Source organism: Podarcis cretensis (genome assembly GCF_951804945.1).
Source record: "Podarcis cretensis genome assembly, chromosome: 3".
NCBI classification, from domain to species: Eukaryota; Metazoa; Chordata; class Lepidosauria; order Squamata; family Lacertidae; genus Podarcis; species Podarcis cretensis.
Genome location: NC_137172.1, coordinates 9,272,235 through 9,296,550, shown reverse-complemented (window position 1 = coordinate 9,296,550; position 24,316 = coordinate 9,272,235). Strand labels below are relative to the sequence as shown.

At 42.3% G+C, this 24,316-nt stretch overlaps 1 protein-coding gene and 1 long non-coding RNA gene across 3 annotated transcripts in view; one reads left to right on the top strand and one right to left on the bottom strand.

The window, feature by feature from the left end:
• LOC307212014 overlaps positions 1-24,316 on the top strand; it is a 535,673-nt gene that overhangs the window by 350,207 nt on the left and 161,150 nt on the right. The window lies entirely within an intron of this gene.
• BCL11A (BCL11 transcription factor A) overlaps positions 1-24,316 on the bottom strand; it is a 160,181-nt gene that overhangs the window by 12,420 nt on the left and 123,445 nt on the right. Inside the window, exon 3 of one of the 2 annotated variants that reach the window (XM_079968607.1) lies at positions 6,801-8,525. In XM_079968607.1, the coding sequence (XP_079824733.1) occupies positions 6,801-8,525 (1,725 nt within the window). Of the gene's footprint in view, positions 1-1,650; positions 8,526-24,316 lie in introns of those variants that run through there. The other variant, XM_079968606.1, reaches the window with a different exon arrangement.

The following is a 24,316-nucleotide window of genomic DNA, read 5'->3' as shown; positions in this document are numbered from 1 at the left end:
CTTCTCTCCAGGACACTGGAGGTGTGCGAGTGATTTTCCCCCCAGCAGATTCTCAGCACCCTCTTCAAATTATGATCTATTCATGACAGCTAAACTGGAATAAAGTGATGCGAATTTTAGTTTAGTGTCAATATGGCTGATGGGACATTTTGTCCCCAAAAATGATTCCTGGGTTGTTTGCCTTATGTTTATATATGAGGGAAGTTTTGATCAGAATGGGCCAACTTCTGTTCTTGTCCATGGATTTCCAGAATCGTGGCTTCTTGTTATTAATTTCCAGAGGCATGGCTGTGTTAGTCTTGAAATTGCCCCTAATCTCCATGCCAAAGCATGTGTTTGCATGTGCAAGGTCCAAACACTGGAACTGCTGGCTAAAGGATGCCTGGTATCAAGAAAGGCCTCCATCTGTAAGACTTAGAGAGCCACTGCCAGTGAAAATAGTGAATAATGGCCTAGGCTAGATGGGTTCAGGGAGTAATTCGGGGACTAGGTTCATTCAAAGACTACTTTTTAAGATGTGGTCATTTACCTATGCATACATCTGTCATTCTCTTATGAGCTAAAATGTTGCAGACCACATGGACCAGAGAAGTAGGTACAGGGAAGAGTAAGCAGAAGCAGCAACGTCATAAACCACAACTACACCTTTCATGGTGGTAGCATAATAAACATAGAGTGGGCCAGATTCAACAAATGAGTCCCACTAGCAGAAGCCTGAACAGGGACTGCTGCTAGCACAGTGGAGCTTCTCTGTTCCTCCTGCAGCCCCTCCACCTTAGGCTCTGGGAGGTGGTACTTTCACTAAGCATAGATGACCATTTCTAGTCCCCATGCAATGGAAATCAGATGCCCTTCACTTACTATGACATTGTATGTGAAATGTTAGGCAGGCTAGTCTTGTTTCTTTATTATTAAATATTGTTGTTGTTGCGCACGAGCTCTATGCAAGCAGGGGCTCCCTCGTTCTATGACATGGTAGTGGCATTGTCCATGAAGCTCTCCCAACATTGAAGAGCTGCATGCTACTCAGTGCCCCAAAAACCTGGAGCAGTGTGAGATGGACCAGTTGCTGACATAATTTTGAAAGTTATGCCAACCAGGTTGGTGGCCATACTAGGTCACCATGTTGTTTGCCCAGCTAGGTGGTGCAGTGGGGAAAGGCCATAGCTTAGTGGTAGGGCATCTGTCTCTCAAGCAGAAGGTCCCAGGTTCAATCCCAGGCATCTCCAGGTGAAGTGCAGAATGTCCCCCACCTGAAATCCCAGAAAGCTTCTGCCAGTCAGTATAGACAGCACTGACCTAGATGGACCAATGGTCCGACTTGGTATAAGACAGCTTCCCATGTTCCTAGTGGAATTCAGTCCTCAGCCAATGGACAACTGAGCGGTGATGTATTAAGGGTCCTCTCCACTTGGATGCGTAACATGAGACCAACCCATGCAAAAGCATGGGGGCACGGGGGCTGGCGGCAGGGGAACATATAGTATTTCCTCAGTTACTTAAAACAAGTGATATATTTTGAGGAGGCGTTGGACAAAATAAGGCAACAAAAATGCTATTGAATGAGAACAATGTGACAATTTCTTACAAATTAAAAAGGCAAATGAGAAATAAGCCATTCTGTTACACTAGGAAGAGCAAGAGACGGTATCACAGAGGTATGTGTTTTTAATAAAGCAAATAGATGCTGCAACATGCAGTATTCGTAAAACTTGACAACATATACAGACCTCTCAGGAGGAAAAATATATATATATGTAATCAGAACCAGAGTCCAGATATTTAAAGACAATGTATACACAACGTTTTGATAAAACCTATCCATTGTACAGAATATATAAAAAGAAGAGCAGCTCCCATCCCGGCTTTCGTTCCAACCGGACAAAATGTGAGAAAGAGGTTGTTCCCCAAGTGGTTGGGCCAAGCTGGGCCTGCTTTTGGGGATGCGCAGCACAGACATCCCCTATGCGCCCCCAGAGTGCAGGCAGGCGCGCCCACAAGCAGCTTCTGCTTTTGCTACGGCACCGGGTGGCACAACAGAGATGTTTCCAGTTCACCTGTCACGTTGGGTTTTGAGTTTATTTTAAGGTGGGCGAGGGAGGGGCTCACAGGGAGGGAGTTGCATATTGTTTCCGTTTCTGAGCTTGTCTGTGATTGTACGCAATGGTGCAGGAAGTGGGGGCTGAGGGGGAGGGCTGGCTGAGAGTCCCTTTTCACAGACGGATATGAATGAATTGGATGTTGTGGCCAATCAGTTCATCTTCCATTCTTAAGAGGGGAAATGGGCGGGGGGGGGGGGAGGGGGACATCCATATGGAAAAGAAAGGTCCCCTCCGCTGAAAAAATAAAATAAAGCAAGATCTTTGCTCTTAATACAAGACACTGTTCCCAGGGGCAAAGCATTTTATTGTGATATAAATAGGGAGCTTTCTGGGTCTTTAGGCTACTAATACGTACATCAAAATGCCCCCATGAAGAAAACCTCGTGGTCTTCTCTTAAAAGCTGCTTCTCTCGCTGAGGGAAATTTACAGAGTGTGTCAAATGAGGACACGCAAAGCTTATGGAATGTACTTTAAGCAGTTTTTATTATTTTTTTATTATTTATTTTTCAATTAAGGGACAAAATGGGTGAATGAACAGGGTAATGCAGACAACTGCCCGATTTATAAAAATAAAAAAATAAAAAATAAAAATAAAACCCCAAAAACACAGACAGTGGTTTTCCCAATAGAACTTAACAAAGACTAGAACAAAAACCAAAAGAAAAAATACAATAAAGAGCCAGGTTGCCAATGACCTTTGGTCATCTAAATAATAATAAAAAAAACAATTAAAAAAAACAAAGATCAAATCCCACGCCTCTGTTCTGAACAGAGCGTGTAAGCAATAATAAATAGTGACTTCCATAGTAAAAGATAAAATTTCAAGTTACGACAAACAGCTTTCATTACAGGAATAGAAAAGGCCCATAATAACAAAATATTTTGCATTGCCATATACAAAAAAGGTTTCGTATCCAGAGGGGCTCCTCTCTCTCTCGCTCTCTCTGTCTCTCTCTCTCTCTCTGTCTCTCTCTTTTTTTAATATGCTTTGCATATGAAATCCTTTCCGATCTAAATATATAAAGCACCATTTAATTTTTTTTTCTTTTTGGCAATGGAAAAAAAAAACCTGCGAAACTTTTTAATTTTTTTTCTTCCTTTCGTTCTAGTTTTTTTTTAATTTTTTTTCTCCTTTTACTGCATATGAAGATTTTTATTTTTAAAGATGCTGGAATGTAAAGGGGTAAGAGAAGAAGAAAAAAGGGGACGAAAGAGCACACTACGGAACAAACCAACATCATCACCTTGCATTACTGCATACAATATGGCAGCGGAAAGAAAAGTAACCCCCTTTGATATGTACAACCATCTGCAACGCTCATTAAGTGCGACATTCAAACAGATTCTTTCTCTCTCTTTTTTTCCTCCCCACCCTCCCTCCCCCCAAAACAGCCATTATATGGCCTCTTATCTGTACAATGTCACACTTTTTCTTCTAAAAAAAAATGGTTTTTTCAAACATACAAATAATTTGCACTATATTATCCTGCCAAATTAAAAAAATATACTGTGGCAGCCTGTTTGTTTTGTGTGTGTGTGTGCGTGCGTGCGTGTGTGTATGTGTGTTTTTCCACTACCAAAAAAAGGTACAATGATACCTTTTCTTTCTTTTCTTTTTTTAAAGAGAAACAAGCAACAGTTAAAAATACAAGCTTCATTATAAATACTATAGTGCCTACTCTAGGTGAACATTAAATTCAAATACCATTCTAGAAATTACAGAAAAAAGAGACCATAAATGTGTTTTTCTTCTTGTTTGTTTGTTTGTTTTCTCTTCTTCTTAGCATAGGAACCAACAGGAGTGTGCATTTTCCTATATTTTAAGTACTATATATTCTTAACCCTTTCCCCAATGTATTTATTTTACAACCTGAAGAGTTGTGTATATAACCAAGGCATAGGATTTTCCACTACTGGTTTTCAATGAAGAGCAGGTCTTGTACACCACCAAGACAATGAACCCTAAAATACAAGTTTGTTTTTTCTCCCCTAAACAAAATGAAGTGTTTTTGTTAAAAAAAAATCATAACATTTATATTTAAAAAAGTTTTGTACAAAAAAAACCAAACCCATCCTTGCACTGTAGGAGTGAGAGCAATCATTCGTTATTTTTTATATAATTGTACGACCTGTTCCCATTCACAGCGCCGTAATGTTGAGTCCCAGTCATTAAGTCAAGTAAAACGGCAAGCTGGCAGAGTTTCTTATATGCTCATCATGAGATCATGCTCATATATATTTTTAATTTTTTTTTTCATTAATCTTGCAATTTTTCCCTTAAAAGTATAGAGACCTGTAAACTGGGAAAATTGTACAGTGCATTTAAATTGTCCTATCTGAGCAGTCTTAAAAGGTTTTTTTTTATACTCAACCTGTGTACCTCTGATTAAAGGAAAAAGAGACATACACAACAGGCAGAGTCAAGTGCTATGTGAACATCCAACGGGGCAGATCCTAGCTTAATCATAAAAACAATGAATCCTTTTCCCATGTCAACACAACGAGCACATAGCATATGGTAAAAAGAAACAAAATGAAGTACAACTTTTAGGGAGCACAGACATACTCTCTGCTACTCTTTTTAAATTATCTTTCTCTCTTCTTCTTTTTCAGAATGTCACACTTCAAGGCAAATCTTAATAGTTCATAGTTAATCATCATATCAATATTAGCTTATAACCTGTTCTTAGTTTTAAATGGCAAGCAGTACCACATTGTGCTAATAAATCACTGTATGTTTTTTTATTTTCTTTTTTTTTTGCTATGTGTTACACTCAGTAATATATTATTGCCGGACTGTTTTATATGTCTTTCCCTATATAGAGAGAGAGATCAATAGATTGATATGCGGTAGGTATGCAAGGTTGTACGTTTCTAATTTGATTGTCAAGTTGACAACCAACTTAATTCGGATATTTACTTATTTTCATTCTTCTTCCTTTTAGGTTTTGTGTCCTTTTGTGTGCCAGAATCACTAAAAGATATTGGTAAAATCTTTAAAACATGAATTTTCTTCCTAGTGTATTTAATCATCTTTCAAGGCCTTCTGCACTTTTCACATTCATTTTCTTCTTATTTTTTAATCATCAGAATAATGATCAGAATCTCAAAATTGCAAGGGGGCGGGGCAAAGAGAGGGAGACAGGGTACTGGTTGGGTAACAGGATGAGAGAAAGATCATTTGCAATGGTCCCGGGATGTTTTCAACACTCTGGAGGGGAATCAATTTGGGTTGTATTCAACTAAGTTATACTCAGAGTAAATACTCTGAAATCAATGCACTTAAATTAGTCTTGTCCATTCTTTTCAATGGAACTACTCTTAAGTAGGACCAAGACTGGCTATAACCCTTTGAATTAGGTGACTTTGGGCGGAGGTTAGTTGGAACAGGAGTGCATGGGTAGGATCGAATGATGATTAACTAGGACGTATTGGGTTTCCTTTCTTAATTATTTGATTTAGGTAGCCACTGTTGTGAGAAATACAATATAGAGTTATCGGCTAGGTCCTAAAGGACTCGTTTACATTGCCCAGTGCGAAAGTTGAGCTACAAGTTTAGAACAAGTAGGGTTGCCACCAACATGGCTTAAATAGATTCAAGGCACTCGGATTTCCATTTCTTAAACCAAATGATAGTACAAATTTACCTTTTTTCTTTTATGTCCTTATTTTTCAATTAAAGGCCTACTTTTTCCCTTCCCTCCCCCACCACAAAAACAACTGATACGTTAACATCCTTTTAAAGACAGAAATTGAGATAACACCGTGGAATACCCTTTTCCCTTTTCAGTGTTATCCATCTGTCCAGAGAGGGTTAATTCAAAGAACATTGCCCCTATACATTTCAAAACAAAACTGTACATGATATGTGTCACAGAATGCACGTAGCATGGTTGGTTCTGTTAAAAAATGTTTTCGTTATTCTGATTTTCCTCCCCCCTCTCTTTTTCCTGGAACATTACAGGAAATGGGTACATAGCTGTCTGAGTTAGTATTTGGGTGGGTGGGTGGGTGGGCATTATCATTTTGTTTGCTCAGCAACCAATCAGGGGACAATTTTTTTTAAAAAAACAGCCATAACATACCATACATGCTGTCTATTTTTTTTTAAAAAAAATTAACAAACATACACAACATGTAAATTATTGCACAAGAGAAAGGCTCAAAGTTTGCGTAGTATTGCCCCCAATACAGATCATGCATTCAAATGGTGAAAACAGAAACGAAAAGAGGAAGAAAGAAAAAAAAACATGAAAATGAAAACAGGTGTGCTGGTGACTAGCACTTTCTTAATATCATCCTTAGCTTCCATTATTTTACTCACAAGGGACTAGAAAATCTCTACACCGGGGTGGGGTGGGGGTGGGGTGGGGAGTTGGTTGGGGAAAGGGAGGAGAAGGGGGACATGTTAATATACCTCTATTCAGTTTTTATGTCATTATTCAAGACTCGATCACTGTGCCATTTTTTCATGTGTTTTTCCAGGGTACTGTACACGCTAAAAGGCATCTTACAAATTTCACATTTGTAAACGTCCTTCCCCACCTGACCATGCGTTTTCATGTGCCTGGTGAGTTTGCTACTCTGGGCGCACGCGTAGTTACACAGCTCACATTTATAAGGCCTTTCCCCAGTGTGGCTCCTCCTGTGGACAGTGAGGTTACTACAGTTCTTGAAGACTTTCCCACAGTACTCACAAGTGTCGCTGCGTCTGCCCTCTTTTGAACTAGGCCTTCCAGGGCCTGGACCACTAATATGCGGGGTGCTCCCTCCACTTCCTGTACCGCTGCGGCCTGATATCCCTCCATCCATCTCCCCAGGAGGCGTCGAGAAACGTAAACTTCCGTTTTCGGAGGAGTGTTCAGAGGAGGAAGCAAAAGGCGATTGTCGGGAGTCTCCAAAGTTGAGGAATGGATCTTTTAGCTGCCGAGAGGCAGCGTACCCAGCTAGCCACTGGGAGTAAACATTTTCAGTGTTAGGCATAGCTGTTGCGGGAAGCTCAAACTCCTTTTCAAGTTTGATGCGCTTGGAGAAAGGGCTTAGGGAGCTCGGGCTACCCAAGAGCAGCTTTTTTGACAAACCTCCAGAGGCAGATTCACCAGGGGAACACCCCCGACCATTAATAGCGCCATCGTCGAGGCGATCGGATTCACCAGCTACCGAGTCTTCGTCGCAAGTGTCTCTATGTACCTCAGATTCGGACAAATGCCCTCGTTTATGTTTTTCTCCAAGGACCTGATGGAAGGCCTCGCTGAAGTGCTGCATGGAGCTCAGAACCATCCCTTGCATGACATCCGGCATGGAGCGGTTCTCATCAACAGACCGGGAGTTGTTCTCATGGTGACGAGCTGCTTCTAGATTAATGCCAAACCCATAGTCTGGCCGTTCATTTTCAGTCAAATCCTCCTCTTCTTCTTCCTCTTCCTCCTCTTCCTCCTCCTCCTCCTCCTCTTCTTCTTCATCCCCGTTTTCTGGAATCATATTGGAATCATTCTCACTCTTAAACTTGGCCACTACAGATTTTAGGGCACTGCTAGCACTGCCCACAAGGTCACTGGTTCCAGGCTCTGGGGAGCTGGCCGTGGAGAGGCCATCGTCAGACTTCACTGTCATTGGGGAGGATTTGTGCATATGGGTTTTCATGTGGCGCTTTAGCTTGCTTGCTTGAGTGCACGCGTGGTCGCAAAGGTTGCACTTGTAAGGTTTTTCTCCAGTGTGGCTGCGGCGGTGGACAACTAAGTTGCTCTGAAACTTGAAGGTTTTCCCACAAAATTCACAGGACTTGGATTTGACGGGAGGCTGGGAAGGGGGAGGAGCGGGAAGAGGAGGGAGAGGCGGCGTGGCCAGAAAGGGTGGCTTGCTGCCTGGCTGGAATGGTTGCAGTAACCTTTGCATAGGACTGGGCCGGTTCGGTGACAATGGCGGACTAGAGGTGTTTCCAGCTAACTCCCGAAGCCGCCTGGAGAAATCCATTGCTGGGGGCTCCATGGCCATGGGGTTGAGTCGCAGCACCCTGTCAAAGGCACTGGGGTGATGGGTTGCAAGGGCCATTTCTTCGGCACCCAGGCGTTCTATGCGGTGTGGATCCAAGTGATGCCTTGGAGGGGGACTAAACAAAGGCGGCGTGGGAGGGAAGCGCCCTTCTCCGAGACCTGAAGCTTCTCTTGCAACCGATCCGGGTATTCTAAGGAGGTTAAAGGGATTATTGTCTGCAATGTGGATCCCGTGGAGCGGTGGCTGTGAAGGGCATTCAGCACCTAGTCCTGATGGGATACCAACCCGCGGTGTTAGGGGGCTTCCGTGGTCACTTTCTAAGTAGATTCTTAATCCATGAGTGTTCTGTGCGTGTTGCAAGAGAAACCAGGCGCTGTTGAATGGCTGTTTACATGTTGTACATGTGTAGCTGCTGGGTTCATCTTTACCTGCAAAAAACAAAACAAAACACCACAGTAGCATCAATGTTTAATAACCAAATAGCTTCCTTAAGAACGTCTGACAAGACCTGCTGCTGGACCAGACCGAAGATCTTTCTAGCCTCCCATCCTGCTTCCCACCATGGCCAATTGGATGCTTCCTGGAAACCCACAAGCTGGGCTTAGAGGCAATAGCCAACTCCAACTGTTGATGATCCCCAGGAACTGGCACTCAGTGACAAACTACCTCTGAACATGAAGGTCCCACTTAGCCATCAAGATAGACCTCTCAACTCTGTGATTGTGTCTGATCCTTTTCTAAAGCCACCCCCAATCATCTGTCAACCAATTTCATTTGATGACCCCCCCCCCCAGTTCTAATATTTCATATTTCTACATCATGAATAATTTTATAAACCTCTGCTTTATATGCCTGGTATTTGTCGACTCTTTTTACTTTTTCTTGAAAGTCATTCCTTTCCTCAGAAATAAACTTCAGCAATAAGTGCAAACACTTTAACACATAAGCAGATACACTCCACATATAGCTTAGGCCTTTATACCAATGCACATTGTGGCCATAATCCTAAGCATAGTTTACTTAAGAGTAAGACCCATTGAGCTCAGTGGGGCATACTGTTATGTAGATATGCACTGCTATAATTGTAATCTAAAGCCAGAAGTATCAAGTCTCTGGATTTGGAGTAGTTCTGCTATGGTCTCATGGGATTAATCTGATCCATTATTGGAGGATCATAGGATACTGTGATCCTAACAGTATTTAACCTATGGGCATTGAATAACTTCAAATTTAGGTACCTCCACTAATTTTTAATGAGATTATTTAAATATACATTTTCTGGTTTACTTCCAAGGAAGTATTTTAGTGCACATGGTTATGGTCTAGTGTTGCAATCCTAACCGTACTTATTTCCAAGTAACTCCTGCTTAAATAAATTATGAAAATACATGCCAAAGATAAGGGTGCATATCTCATAGGATCAGAGCCTAAGCCAATTAATTATATGCCAGTGCTCATTTGGAAGCATGTGATTTTTGTTTTTTGTTTTTTAAAAAACTTATTCTGTAAAAAACCTTGTTTCAAGCTGTCAGCTGAGAAAATGAAGCCTGAAATATATGATATAGCACAGCCTTTCTTTCTCCAACTGGCTTATGGGTCACCCAAACAAATCTAGATAACCAGATGGCTGGATAGCTAGATAAACATGGATTTGGATAACTTGGATCCAACATCTGGCTAAGAAACTAGCTGAATATCCAAATTTAGAGGGGCTAAATAGAAGAAACCTACAGGAGCCATCTTGCTTTTCTTTAAAATGCTTAACACTGTAAATGTCATTTTGAAATGCAGCTATATATCTGAAATTTGATATATCTATCTACTGTATAAGTAACAATTTATTTTAACCAGTATCACATGGTCCTGCTTCCTGCTATACTGATAACAACCATGTGACTGGCCCGTGGTCGGCCAATAAGCAGGTGTGCCTACTATTGGGGGCCGAGACTCCTTGATCCCCTCAATATTTGTTTTAGGAGGGGTGGGCCCCCTCAATTTTCAGGCAGCCCTATGCGCATGTGATGTCGTACACCGCAGGTCCAGTGGCCATCTCCTCCAGAGCACTCGGCCTTCCACAATGCGCATGACATCGCACACGCGCAACAGCATTGCGCCCTCCCAATCTTGGGGGCAACCTCACGTCTCTGGCTGTAGGATCTCAACTTTGCCCTACCCAGTATTAAGTCTACTCTGATACCCCACATTGAATCCCTTGGTGTACTGTAATTTAAATATCACCTAGCAGAGCTGGCCCAATACATTTAGCAGCCTGAGGCAAGGACGAGATGGTCCTCCCACCTTGCTTTCTGGACTTGCAGTTAACTCTTACTTCAGCACTGGTGATTGGTCAGCATCCTCCACCACACCTGAGGGCAACACGCTAACATAGGGAGTAGAGGAAATCCAATGCCTCACCTCTGTTGCCTGAGGCAGCTACCTCACTCTGCCTAATGGTAGGACTGGCCTGTCAACTAGCGAGTGCTACAACTGGAACTAGAAGGGTGGAAGGTGGTTGTTGTTGTTGTTTGCCATCTACTTGTTGAGTCTAGTCCCTTGACAGAAAAGGGCAGTGATGCTTATCCTCTTTAGTTTTCCCTTGCAAATAGTCAGGTAGCTTGGACAATCACCAACAGCAGTTCTTTGTACCCCCTTGGTAGTTGCCCCCTTGGGAATCCCTGGTGCTGTCATTCCCAAGAGCAACTCCACATTTTACACTGCAATTCTGCTACACCTGCAGCAGACATATATCCATTATTAGCTTGTACAAATATGTGAGAGCCCTGATGCACGGACACAGAGATGCTTAAGGGCGCCTGCCTGAAGTTCACAGCATTTATGTGCTCACTGAAGGAAATACTGCTTCTCCCATTAGGAACAGGAGTGTCACATTCAGTGCAGTTCTGCCAGGCCAGAGATGAGGAAACCATGAGCCTCCAGAAATGGTTAAGACTTTAACCCCCATCAACACCAGCCAGTCTTGCCAATGGTTGGGCATGATGGAAAATGCAGTCCAACAAAATGGCGAAGGACTGTGGTTTGATGGGAGAGGATGTCAAGGTCCCAAGTTCAATCCCCAGCATCTTTACATAAAGGTTCTTTGGAAGCAAGGAAATACCTCTCTATCTATGAGGTTTTGGGATGGGTGTTGCTGAAGCTAAATGGACCAACTGTCTGACCAGTATAAGCAGTTTCATATGAACTGGAGAGAGAAAAATAAACTGTAAAAGGGATAAATCCTTATTGTTCTCTTTCAGTGGTCTGTTTCCACCAAAAACAATGAGGGGCATTGAGAGGACAGCAAAAATTAGCATAAATAAATATCTTGGCAGCTAATTATGACATTAACAAACCATTTTGAAAATGCGGAAACTGCCGAGCTCTTCTAGGGAATGCATGGGGGGGGGGCGCGCGCACACACACACACACACACACACACACACACACAGTGTATTTCTATATACTGTACTAGTCTTTGAACAAGCAAGGCTTACAATGGTATTTGACTGTGTGCTGATCTTCTAGGCTGACCTGTGATTTACTTTACGGCGGTGTTTATAATCTCACTCAATATAACCCACTTGTGGGCAAATCTTTTTTACAAGATTAGACAGTAGATGCCAAAATTAGGTTTCCAAACATATGCCTAATGTACGTGCGGGTAGAGAGGAGGGAGGGAAGTATGAAGTGGATGGGTTTTGAAAGAAAAACGCTGAAGTCCCCCTATCAAGTGATCTTCATTGTTCTTGTTTTCCTCCTCACTTCAAAGAAGGAGAAGAAAAAGCTTTATAAGGGGGATTTTCATTATACAATGTGTTGAATAAATGACTTTGGAAAATGACAGGCAGGCAGCTTTACAGTTATGTCTACTGCGACTCACACAGAGCCCCCCCCCCAACCCCTGCTCGTAGCTTCAGGTTTCTCTATTATTATACATTTAGTCTGACAATCTGAATTGGGTGAGTAAGAGAGAGAGAGAGAAAGAGAGAAATTGGAGGGAGGAAGAAAAAGAGAGATTCAGCCATCTCTGGCAGGTGTTTAACATTTTGGTTGCTTTAAAGGAACCCCTTTGGAATAATATTTAACATTTCATTCTTCTGCCAATGCCAGCTTTTTAATGAACCTTACTGTGATGTTTAGCGCAGGGCGCTGAAAACAGCAGCAGATAAATACGTAAATCTTCTGGAAAGAGGAAAACTCAATTGGGCATGCAGATTTCTGAACGCTTGTTTGTGGGCTTTGGGTGAGGGTCCAGAGAGGACAAAGTGGGGTGGAGAAGGCAACAGGGAAGTCAAAGCAGTTGGCAATGTGGATAGTTCTCATTTCATTTTGCTGTTATAAACTAGAAGCTTTTTATAAAAACTGCAGCAAGTGATGCTATCACCCTCTGGTCTGCTTAACAATGCAACACACCCCTGCTTTGCTAGTTTATGTATTAGGTCAGTGGAAATAGCACTGTATCTTATAATGAGGATACAACATAACAGTTTTTGTAATTGCATTTTAGCATTCCCATCAACTAGATATTCTGGATCAGAAGGGCAGCTGGTATAATCATAATGTCAATGAGAAAGGCTGTTACGGCAGAGAGTAAAGATTACATGGAGGGGGGAGCAGCTTTGAAACTGGTAATTATTACCAGTCCACTAATAGCAAATGATGCATTGCAGTTTCACCATATAATCTGTATTTCATTCAGCTTCTTGTTGGGGCAGCAGATTATATTACAGCGCTCACAATGCCAAAATTTCTAACCTACAGTAATCAATAAAAGCCTTACGTCCCATAATTTGGTAAATGACTTTCTTCATAACATCTTCAACTGTTGTAAAGGCTAGTATCGATTTCTTACGTGGGGGGGGGAAAGGCTTCATTTATTTACTGGAGTATAAAATGTAATATTTTTCTTCATTTGCTCAGATGAAAAACCAGTTTCCACTTTTAACCATTCCTGTATGGTGGTGGGAGAGAGAGAGAGAGAGAGAGAGAGAGAGAGAGAGAAAGAGAGAAAGAAAGAAAGAAAGAAAATGCAAGGCGAGAAAGACAGTTAAAATCCATGAGTGATTTACCTCCTGCTTTGAAGAAACACAATTTCTAATTTGTCTATTAGTACTTGATTAATTATGAAAGCTATTGACTGACCATTTTACCTCCTGGAGATGTTTTAACAGTCGATGCAAGATTGCCGATGCATTAAGGATTGGAAGGAGGGATCCAACTAGGAAGGGCAAATTTAACAATAAGTGAGCGAGCTTTTGCTCAGGACAACGCAAAGCAGCAATCTTTTGTTTGTAGCATGGACACCATCCAAATTCAACCCTTCATACAACAGATACCCTTTCCCAGCTGTTTTTTCCTCCGCCTGTGGGCAATGTACAAAGTGACTATACAACTTAGAGTCTCCCCCTTTCCCTCCCCTCTCCCCATGAACTTGTGGCATCAGCTTACTGCAATGGCATGAGGGTCCCTCCCCAACCCACAAGCCAGGCAACAGAAAAGGTTGTGTGGCTGTTTCCTAAACCCCCTAGTTTAGGAAGAGGATTGGACAGATTTACGGAAGATAAAGCTATAACCACCACGGCGAAGTTCTACCTCCACTGCTGGAGGCAGTATGCTTCTGAATATGTGCTGGGAATCACAAACAAGAAGAGGGTTGCTGTACTCAGGCAGTATCAAAATTTGTGAATATGTGGACCCAGTCTGGGGCTCTCTTGCATTTAGCAGGTCCTGCCCCCATACTTTGTTACTCAGGGTAGAGATGCTCCTGAAAGCCTAGGTAGGAGAGCATGCACACTTAGGCACATCATGTGTCTGTCCCTCCCTCCCTCCCACATTCCTCCTCTCTTCAATGTCTTCATCTGCTTGCAACCATCTGGGCATAAAAACTGCAAACACAAAGGCCTACACAAAGGCTGCTCCAAGAGAGGATTTGGGAGAAGCACCCTAGGTGGTTGCAAGACTAGCAACCTGCCCATGTTCTCCCTCCTTCTGCTTCTGAGTCACAAACAAACTCAAATGCAACAGCCTCAGTTTAAGGGATGTTGATCCCTTAACCATGTTGACCAGAGACATGGCTCTGCATACTTCATTGTTGCATGGAAGTGCAGGGGAAAAAGGATAGATTGTGGTAAGTGGACATAGGAATGAGCAGCCCAAGCACCTCAGCTTTCAAAAAACCCAAACATTTATTTATTTTTTGTCCCTCAAAGCTGTGAAGATGAGCCTTGAAAAGTGACATCCCAAAATTCCCTTTGGAAATGCCAAAGGAATTCCCTTGTAAGAAAGAACTCTGCAGAGTCCCTATGCAGCCATGGTACCCAGAAATGTGGAGTGCATCAAACTGCACTGTCCTAGTCACCACATGGATTTATATGGTCTCCACATAAAGTTTGCAGCATATGGCTGAATTGCATGGATAATACAAGACTGTATCAGAACAAATAAGTTTCCATAAGATATTTCCCATGCACCTGACCAGGCATTAATGTTCTCAAATCATGAGTGCAAGAAGAAACCGGTTTCAAGATAACTCTCAAGACACCTGTGTCCAGTGCTGTGCGTTGTCATTCTGCACAAGCACAGTATTGGGGACTGAGTCTTGAATTCAGCACTAGGAGGTTTCTAGTCCAGGAAACTTTGGAAGAAAAGCTTGAGATTCTGTGGGAATCCAGAAGTCCCACAGACTGGGCCTCTAATACAATTTGAAATGCTTGATATCTCCTGCAGTAGTTAGAAAGGGGAGGGGGACAATAAACTAGGGGAAAAATCCAAATATATGAAAATTTACCTGCTTTGAATAATTAATGCAGAGTTCAGTTTTTCTTTGTGCAATGTTTGAATTACCCTGGCACAGATTTTTTTTTATTAATTTCTAGCGCAAAGGCGTGTGCAGATCTGGCAAAATCCTTCAGCCACAAGTGCCACGGCACCGGTTCTCTCAGCATATGAAAATTAAGCAATGGATTACTGCTAGGCAAGGGCTGGAGTGGACCCAGGCCAAGGATGGCAGGGGAGGCCTCTGTTTAGTAAATCATACTAATCCAGCCAATCTGGAGCACTGCTTTGCCAAGACTCGAGGCAGACCCTTAATGCTGTCCAAGGATGGAACTTTTCCCTAACCTGCCTCAAAACTGTCATCAGGATTGTCTGCAGCTTATGAAGGAAGCATTTTAAAGTCTGTGAAACCTTGTTTCACATTTCAACACTGAGGGATCCTTAATGCTGTATGCAGTTTTAGGATGCGGGGGGGATGTTGCATGTCAGTAGGATTTTGCCCTGTCTCCTAATGTAGCTAGCCAGGTTGTTCGGAGAAGCTCAAACAGGGTCTGAAGGGAACAGCTCTATCCTAGCGCTCCCCAGACATCCTTTTTATTACTCATTCAATATGATTTGTGCTTGTCATACGCAAGCCCACTTCCAATACATTTTGTGCCTACCAAAGTTTTGGGGTAGCCATACTGCTTCATTTCCAATTGATGCACATCTTGTAATTTCATGCTGAAATCCAGTAACTTTTCATACCACAAATATTCAGTGTGGGTGGGTTAACCCACTTTTGTTGTGCTATAGCCCCACTGAACATCAATAATAAGGTAGTATTGGAGAACAATACTGTACCTGTGTGCCTAAGATAATACTTTTAATGAAATGGGAATCTCCCCCTGCAGATTTTTTTTTATAGCATAATCACTGGGAAAAACACCTTAACATTCAGTGCCAAATAAGGACATTTACCTTCTATCCAAAACGGACCCCGTTTTTACAATCTGAAACACTGATGGGCTCTGAAAATGCTTAATTCACTAGTGAAGAATGAAGAGTGCTTTTGAGCATCTGCAGAGAATCTTCCTCTCACCAAAGATAATGATAAAAATTAAGGGCAGTCCATTTAAAGGATGTGAACATCAAGTGGAGTAAGCATATCTAATTTTTAGTAAGCAATATTTGCTTTTAACGGGTTCCATTGAGACAGTTTTAATCCACACAGCCCACAAATGTCTTCATCTGGACCATGCTGGTTGAAGAATACAAAAAACGGAAAAAGACATTTTGGTCAACCACTGCTGCTGCTGGTGGTTACATTCTCTCTCTTGCAGCTTTGGGGTCTATCACTATTATATATTCCCACCACATGCTGCACAAATTGGCAAGCCCCAGTCTTGAAGCTCCTGCGGAATCCAAGTTCAAAGGCAACAAGTCTGGATGGAAGCAGAGCAAGCGGGAGTGTCCATGAGACAAGGATACCCGCAAGTGACTCCCGTCACATGACCAGCCATTGCACTGTTCCGTCAAGGCTGGATCAATGGGCGAGCGCCACCTGGGCTCTCTCTTTGCCCTGCCAAAGTGGCAGAAGGAGGAGGGTGAGAAAACACACTGTGTTTGCTGCTAGGAGCCAGGAAGGGAAATGAGAACATGGAGTAGAGAGTGGGCCAGACAGAAGGGCCCCCGCTGTGCCACCTCCTTCCCTGCCCTGCTGGAGAAGCAGTCGTGCCAACTCTCTGACTTGCAACAAGAGACAACAAGAGTTTTTGACTCCTCTCTGTCTCTCTCCCTCCCCTCCCCCCCCCCCAGCTGAAGACTTTGCCTTTATGCTGATCAGCTTTGCCTTCGTTGAACTTGCCTAACCAAGGTTACGGATAATCAAGGGTTATCAACTTTTCAGGAACAGAGTCAAAGCAAGTCTTTAAACAAACAAGCAAACAAAAACCATTACTAGAACTGAGTTGCTACAGCAAATCTTCTTAGGACCTTAAATTCCTCTGGAATTTGTTGCGATAGCTAGAAAAATGCCAGAGTAAGCGCAGAGACACATACCACCTTCTGAATGATGCGGGAACACATGTATGGTACTCAAACTCTGCACAGCCTGTATGAACTCTGGTCTACACATATATCTGAATCAGGTGGGAATTCTACTTACAGTAATAGGAAGGAGCGCAGCTAAGGGAGTTACATTTTTTAATAGTCGCTTAGTACATTAAAAAAGACCTCGGAAATGCTGGAATTAATGAGTGGGGGAAATGTTGTGATGTTGCTTGGGGGCTTCCCACAGGTATCTGGTTGCCCACTGTGAGATCAGCACCCTCAGGCCATTGGCCTGATCCAGCAGGCTCTGCACTTGAGCAGGTTCAAGCAGAAGAAGGCAGCCCCGATCCCAAATCGCTTAAGGCATTAACAGTGCAAATCAGCACTTTGAATTATGTTCAGAAATGGACTGGGGGACATTTCTAGGGAAGCCAGAACAGTTATTCCAAGGCTGGTGAAGTATGCTTCATATACCTGGTCTCAGTCAATTATCCAATTTCCATATTTTCTTCTCTGTAGATAAATTGTCCGATTTGGACCATTTTAGAGTAGACCGAAGGATGGATGAGAGGGAGAGAAGGGAGGTATGACTAAATAACATGTGGGTAATAAAGTGAGCAGAAATACTAACCGACAGTGGGATGAATCACTCTCTCTGCTGTGCAGATACCTTGTTTGCCATTAGAGAGGCTTAGAAGGAGTATGTATTGGTACATGGACGCAATTAAGAAGACAAATCACCCTATAACATGAAATCTTTTTCATGAATGTACAAAGCAAAGAAAATTTAATTATTAGTATGTATCATTCCATGAAATACGCTACCAGTACTAAGTGCTTTACAATCCTTAACTCATTCATTCCCCCCTGCAATGCCATCATTAGACTCATTATTATTCCATTTTACAAACAGTCTGACTGAGAGTAGAAAGTTAAAGTCATTCCTTTCGAGGTATAGTTTGAATCAGACTAGGCTCTTCAGCCAGATATTCTAGGTTGCATTTTAAACCCTGGTTATTATAGCACACAATATGGGGGTGATAGTAACTTTTAAAATGTGGATGATAGTTTCTGGAAATGTGGCTTGCCAATTCAAATGATGAGGCTGATTTCAAAGCAGGTTTGCGAAGTTTAAAATGTATGTACAAAGCCAGCCAGATGTCTTTTTTTATTATTGTGTATTCATGATTCTTTGCGCTAATGATGATATTGGGGCAGCCATATGCAATCATATTTTCAATATTGTTTGTGTCTGCAAAAGGAGACATACTGTTTCATTTCCAATCTGTGCATTCCCTGTAGTTTCCTACTGAAATCCTGCAACTTTTCATACCTCGGTATAGAACATGAATGCCCCTTCAAACGGAAATAATGCAGTTAAGTTGGGGAAGCATCACAAAATAACTAATAAAGTGGAATGACGTGTGGAAAGTCCATTATAAACCCACAATTAAAGAAATATTATTGCATCAATGATATGCTGCAGAATACACTCACCAAAATACCCACTGGTTTGAAGGGGGCTCAAGCCAGTCACACTTAGTGGCCTAGTGGGCTTGTTAATCCTTTCAATGCCTGTCTAGGATTGCAAAAACAAAGACCAGTCAGGCCACAATAAACAGCTGAATTTACTTTGGAGGGTCCCAAGTTGAATTAGCCCTTTAAAAAGTGACCAAATGGAAATTGGAGGAGTGGCGATGGTAGTTTCTGTCTGTGTTCCTGCTTTTTGTACTTTGTGAACTGCTCAGAAACCTGTTTTGGCATTAAACGGTATATATACACACCTACAACCTGCATTTATTCAAACATTTCACAAACTAGTCCACAGTCCTAAGCTATGTTCACTTTTAAAAGTTAGCAAAGATTTAAACATTTTTAAAGAAGTAATGCTCCACTTTTCTCATTTTTCTTGGGGGGGGGAGAAAGAGGGGAAAAAACCCTTTCAAGCTGGTTTATAATGGCCTCCAGGCATGTCCACAGCAGCCACCACCAGAAAGCAAACCAGAAAGGCCAATTGGGAAGGAACTGCGGAAGCGAAGATGCCATTGCTGTGGGGAAGGCAAGAGGGAAAATGCTCTAGAGCTAAGCATTTAAGCTCTTAATTCTGCCAAATCAGTAATGGAAGAATATGCCAGCCAATGCGCCAACAGGCTTTGGGAAAGCTTTCCTTGTTTGTGAAAGGAAAGGCAGCGTCCAACATTTTTTAGTATCTGTACACAATTGACATTTATAGGAGAAGTAGCCATTCAGGGTTCAGTGAAACAGAGGAACATAGGAAACTGTTTATACTGAGTTCGTCTAACTCAGTATAGGGCTCATCCACACTTCCAGTTATCCCACTGCTTTCCCCTAGGAAAACGCACACTTTGCCACTGAATCAGAGCAAACATCAGTCGGGTTTTCCACAGGTTGATGTTTGCTCTGATTCAGCTATAAACGGTGGGTTTTCCCACAGAAAGTGGTGGGGAAACCTCTCGGAAGTGTGGATGAGCCCAGCAGTGGCTCTCCAGGGTTTTAAGCAGGAGTCTTTTCCCAACACTAACACAAGATACTAGGCATTGCAGAGGCTCTACCACTGAGCTACAACACTTGCTAGATTCGCAATGGACTAACATGATTAAGACCTGCATGGACAATACCTTGGCTACATCCAGAAAACCCTGGGAATGATAGTTTTGTGAGGATGCTGAGAATTCTCTGAGAGAGAAGGATCTCAAAAAATTATAGTTTCCAGAGGTCCATCTAGATCAGTATTGTCTATACTGATGGCAAGCAGCTCTCCAAGATTTCTGATCTGCAGATGCTGGGAACTGAAGGTGGCAAATGCTGTACCACTGAGCTTTGACCCTTCCCTGGGGCCATATAGATCAAACTAGTGGAGTCTAATAGTCCACAGAAATTTCACAACTACAATCCAACTTCAGTCCAAAAGCATGCCAGTCTTCATTCCACTCAGCCCTATAGGTGTGCTGATAGGTGGGTGTTTTGGATCATTAAGAGCTTCTAATGATCCAAAGGTTCAGAGCATGTTCCTCCTGGCCAACCTCTATCAAATATCAGACCAACAACAATATGGAGAGAGGAGAAAATGAGAACCTTCTTACAAACAGAAGGTTACAGCATATAAAGTCTGATTAATCTTACATGGGAAAGAGAAAGTATCCATGTTGAAATCAATATGAAGAATTAAGTGTAATGACTAGAGGTGAGAGAAATCTGAACTCAGCCATACCAAGATTACTATATCAGCAGCCAACAGATACAAGTTTTAAAAATGTGACTTGATCGATAGGAAAAGAGGCTTCAAATTTAAATTAAAAGATTTAAGAAAGAAGTTTGCCCGAACTTAGGCAAAGGACCATGACTGGTCCTTAGGAGTCAACTGCGTTCTTTAAGTCAGCTCATAGAAATGACTACCAGATGATAAATATGGTCATCTTTCATAGGCCAAGCCCATAAACTGAGAATATTAACTGTTAAACTGGAAAAAAATGCCCAAGGGAGGAAAATTTTAGTTTGGGTTCTTGGGACTGTCCCACAGCTAGGTTCTGATTTTGTAAGGCATTCAGATAACTTATCTGAAAGGTGAAAAGGTCTTGACAGTAACTTGGTGGAGTTAATTCCTGGCTGCATCCTGGGCTTGACCAGTCTCTCAATTTGCACCTGGCACTTCTATGGGTATAGGTCAACCACAGTTACTAAAAGCATCATCAAAGCAGATGTGCAAGCTAGGTGGGGTGATATCACGTTTCACTCTCAGCTGGAGCCATGCTTCTAACAACGAAGGTGATTCAAAGTTCACTTCCAAACATGAATCATCTTATCTCTGACTTCCATCTTACTTTCTGAGCAAAGTCAAGCACAGCTTTTCGAAAGACCTCAAAATGGCTGAAACGGCTGCCATAGGCAAACCATGTTATCAATCAGACCATCAGAGCTACTGTCCAAGATATTTTGGTGCTTGAGGCAAGAAACCCAAACAGAATTCTGTCTCTATCTCCTTCCCCCACCCCCCACCGCCTCCTCTGGGAATTTGGTGTCTTATAATGCAGGACTGAAGAACGTTTTTCAGCCCAAGGGCAGCATTCCCATCTGGGTCACCTTCTAGGAGGGGCACATGCCAGTGACAGACAAAAGAAAAAAATGTAAATGTTACCTGTACTGTTAGCTACCTTCTACACTCACCCCTCTCTATCCTCCATCTGGGCAAGTTAAGGGACATTAGTATAGATCAAAGATAAATCCCACCCAGGCTAAAACACTGGAGGGTACAAAGCAGGACCCGTGAAGGGTATGGCTGGGGACTGGGGGTGGGGGAGCCTGTGAAGTGTCCTGAGGGCCAAATGAGAGAGCTAGAAGGCCACATTCAGCCCCAGAGCCTTAAGTTTCCTGCGCTGCTTTTAATGGTATCCCCAAATCTGGATGTCTTTATCCTACCTAACGATAGGGCTGGGCTCTACTAACTTTTTGCCACTTGACCAATTAATAACAATTCTTGTTTGTATGATTGCATGTTTTGTTTGGCTACAACGCTGCAGTTCCATTTAATACTATGAACCAATAATTTGTTTCTTTCAAAAGCACCCAAATGGGACGTGTGTGTCCTTTGTTACTGGAGAACCCCTTGCCCAATGATTTAAACTCAGATGCCAGGGAATTATTCTCCATTTCTTTCTCCTTTTTCTCTCTTTACCAGGATTTTTTAAATAATAAAAAAAAAAATGAACAGCAGTTTGAAGCTAAACCAGGAATCTCTTTTTATTCATCTTAAATGTCAAATGAATGCTTGTCTTCAGACGCGACAGTACTGAAGGCATGGAAAATGGGAGAAACACACACCAGAGTGGGGGAATAATTAATTGTTACCACTTGCACTAGATTCTCTCTCTTCTCCATCTGGCCTGTAAAAGACACACACCGACACACTCCAGTCAAATCTAAGCACTCACAAGTCACATGTATTTCAGCAAGGAAGATTTAAACATGTGTTTAATTCTCCCAGTTCAACTTTTAAGTGCTTAACTTGGCTGGATGGTATCCAAAGCCTTTTTGCTACCTTGAGAAATCCATACTCTTGACCTGAGTTAAAACTGATATGATGTCTGTCCACACTCCTTCCCCAGAGTTCTAGTGTTGCTGATTCAGTGCTTCTCCCTGCAAACCATAGGGCACCTGTGGATAGTCTATGTCAACAGAATTATGGGAGGATTTGCAGAGTCAGCATGAGTGGCACCACTGGTTGTTTCCACTGATAATGTGACAAGCAGGCAGCAGCCCTCATATATACATTGTATTCATATCTCCTGTTCCTTGCCAAAGCTCAGAGCAGCCAAGTGGTTTCAGAACCAGACACCGGCTTGTGTCTAGGCAGCAGTCAGCTCTGCCCCAACAATGTCGTTCCTTCACAGGACCTCTGACCATCTTCTGGGCCTCACAAAGGATTGGTTTCACCCCTATAATTCCCTGCATGCATGTGTGGAGGGAGGGTAAGGTTGATGCAGTGCAAACACACTGGTGAGAATGCCAGATTGGCTCCTCCAGTGCATTTGCACTGCACTGCTTCTGCTGCCACCTTGCCCCTCACTCTCGTTATTTGTGGTGATGGGAGGTCAGGTAAGTACTGCCACCCCTGCCAACTGCTACTGCAGGTGAGGGACTCTGGCCTGATTGCCCTGTACTTTGGAAGCAAAGCTGGTGCATATGTGCAGCATAGCCTTTTCACTGACAGAACCCACTCAGCAGTACTCACTACCCACTAGGCTCCTTTGACATAACTCCTAGGAAAGCGGCAAACACTTTTTTGTTCCGTTTGTTTTGTGAAAAGTCCGATTTGGGTTTTGTTGCTTCATTTTGGTCCATACTTTTAAATTTTGTTTTATGCATTTCTTACCTTCACTGTAAAGTTGCCTTTATTTAAAGCTAATCTGGCAATTTCTAAAATCTATGATGACATTATCAAGCACTTACAAGAAGCTTTGTGTGTGGGTGCACATACCTATATGAAAAACTAATAAAGAAAACAAAAGCTAGTACTGGGTTTAAACTACAAGAAAATCAAATTTAGATTAAACACTAGAGAGAGCTTTCTAGTTCTCTTTCTAGAGAGAGCTTCTCTCCAAAGAAGGAAATGTGGTGCCCCACTGTTCCACAAGCGCAGTTTTATAAATACATAATGATTTGGGTTATCAATCTTCTTTGTCGAGTAGTCGTTTACCTCTTAACTGGTTAATCAATTGATTAAATTTAATTAATATGCATGTTATAAAAAACTCAATTTAGATATTGAAGGATATAAACAAGGACTCATGGTTACAAGGCCATATTTAACCCTGCTGCCATTTTTTGTCATAATTTCCCCCCCTACCAACTCATCAGCAAAAGCTTCCATTGCATGATCCTCTGTTTCAAGCTTGCAACAACTCTTTCAGTTCTGCAGAATGTGAACCACTCAAACAACTATCTAATGGCTATAGAGATACATTGTCCAGCTCACTCCAAATGTCCCTCATTGTATGGAATGGCTTATTTGCTACAGCCAAGGAAGACAGATATATTAGCCCTTCTGCAAGGGTTAATGCTTAATAACAGTCTGTTTCTGTTCATATAAATTTTTGCTCAGTTAATTCAAACAAGCAAAGCACACTAAAAAATAAAAAGTAAGCTCAGTTTCTCCTATCAACATGTTTCCACAGAAATGGTACTCCTAAGGTGCACTCCCGCTGGTTTTAAACTGTGGAAAGGAAATCTAATCAGTCATCCAAGTGCTCAAAGCGGTGTACAACGTCATTTTGTTCATCCTTGTAACAAGCCTAGGAGACAGGCCACTACTTAAGCAAACTAAAACAGAACTAACTAAGTAACTATTATATTTCCCAAACTGGACCTGAAGTTGACACAATGACTTATCTATAAGTGGAAACACATGTTTCAGGAGATAGGGAAGCTGTCAAAAATGGCATCTCTGTGTTGAAGATCTCCCTCTCGCCCCCATAACATGGAGCTTCGCGTACCTCATGCTGCGACATCATTGCATTGTGTGTTTCCGGTCCCCTCTTCACCAGCTGCTGGTGGCAGAGAAACACAAAAATTCAAGATGTCACAGCATGGGGTTATGATGTAGAACACTTTGGTGGGGGGGAACGTAACACAGCGATGTTATTTTCAGAAGCAATCTGGTGCCTCCCATGATGTGTATCTCTGCCCGAGATTGCCTTGCAAATCTATGGGCCCTTCAAGGCGTCCCCTTCACTGCACAATCATGACTATTTGTGCTCATGATGGTATCAGGGCAGTAACACACTATCCTGCTTTCAATACAATTTGTGCCTGCAAAAGCTTGGGAGAGAACATATGGCTTCATTTCCAATCAGTGCATGCCTCATAACCTCCAGCTGTACTCCTGTAACTTTTTTTAATT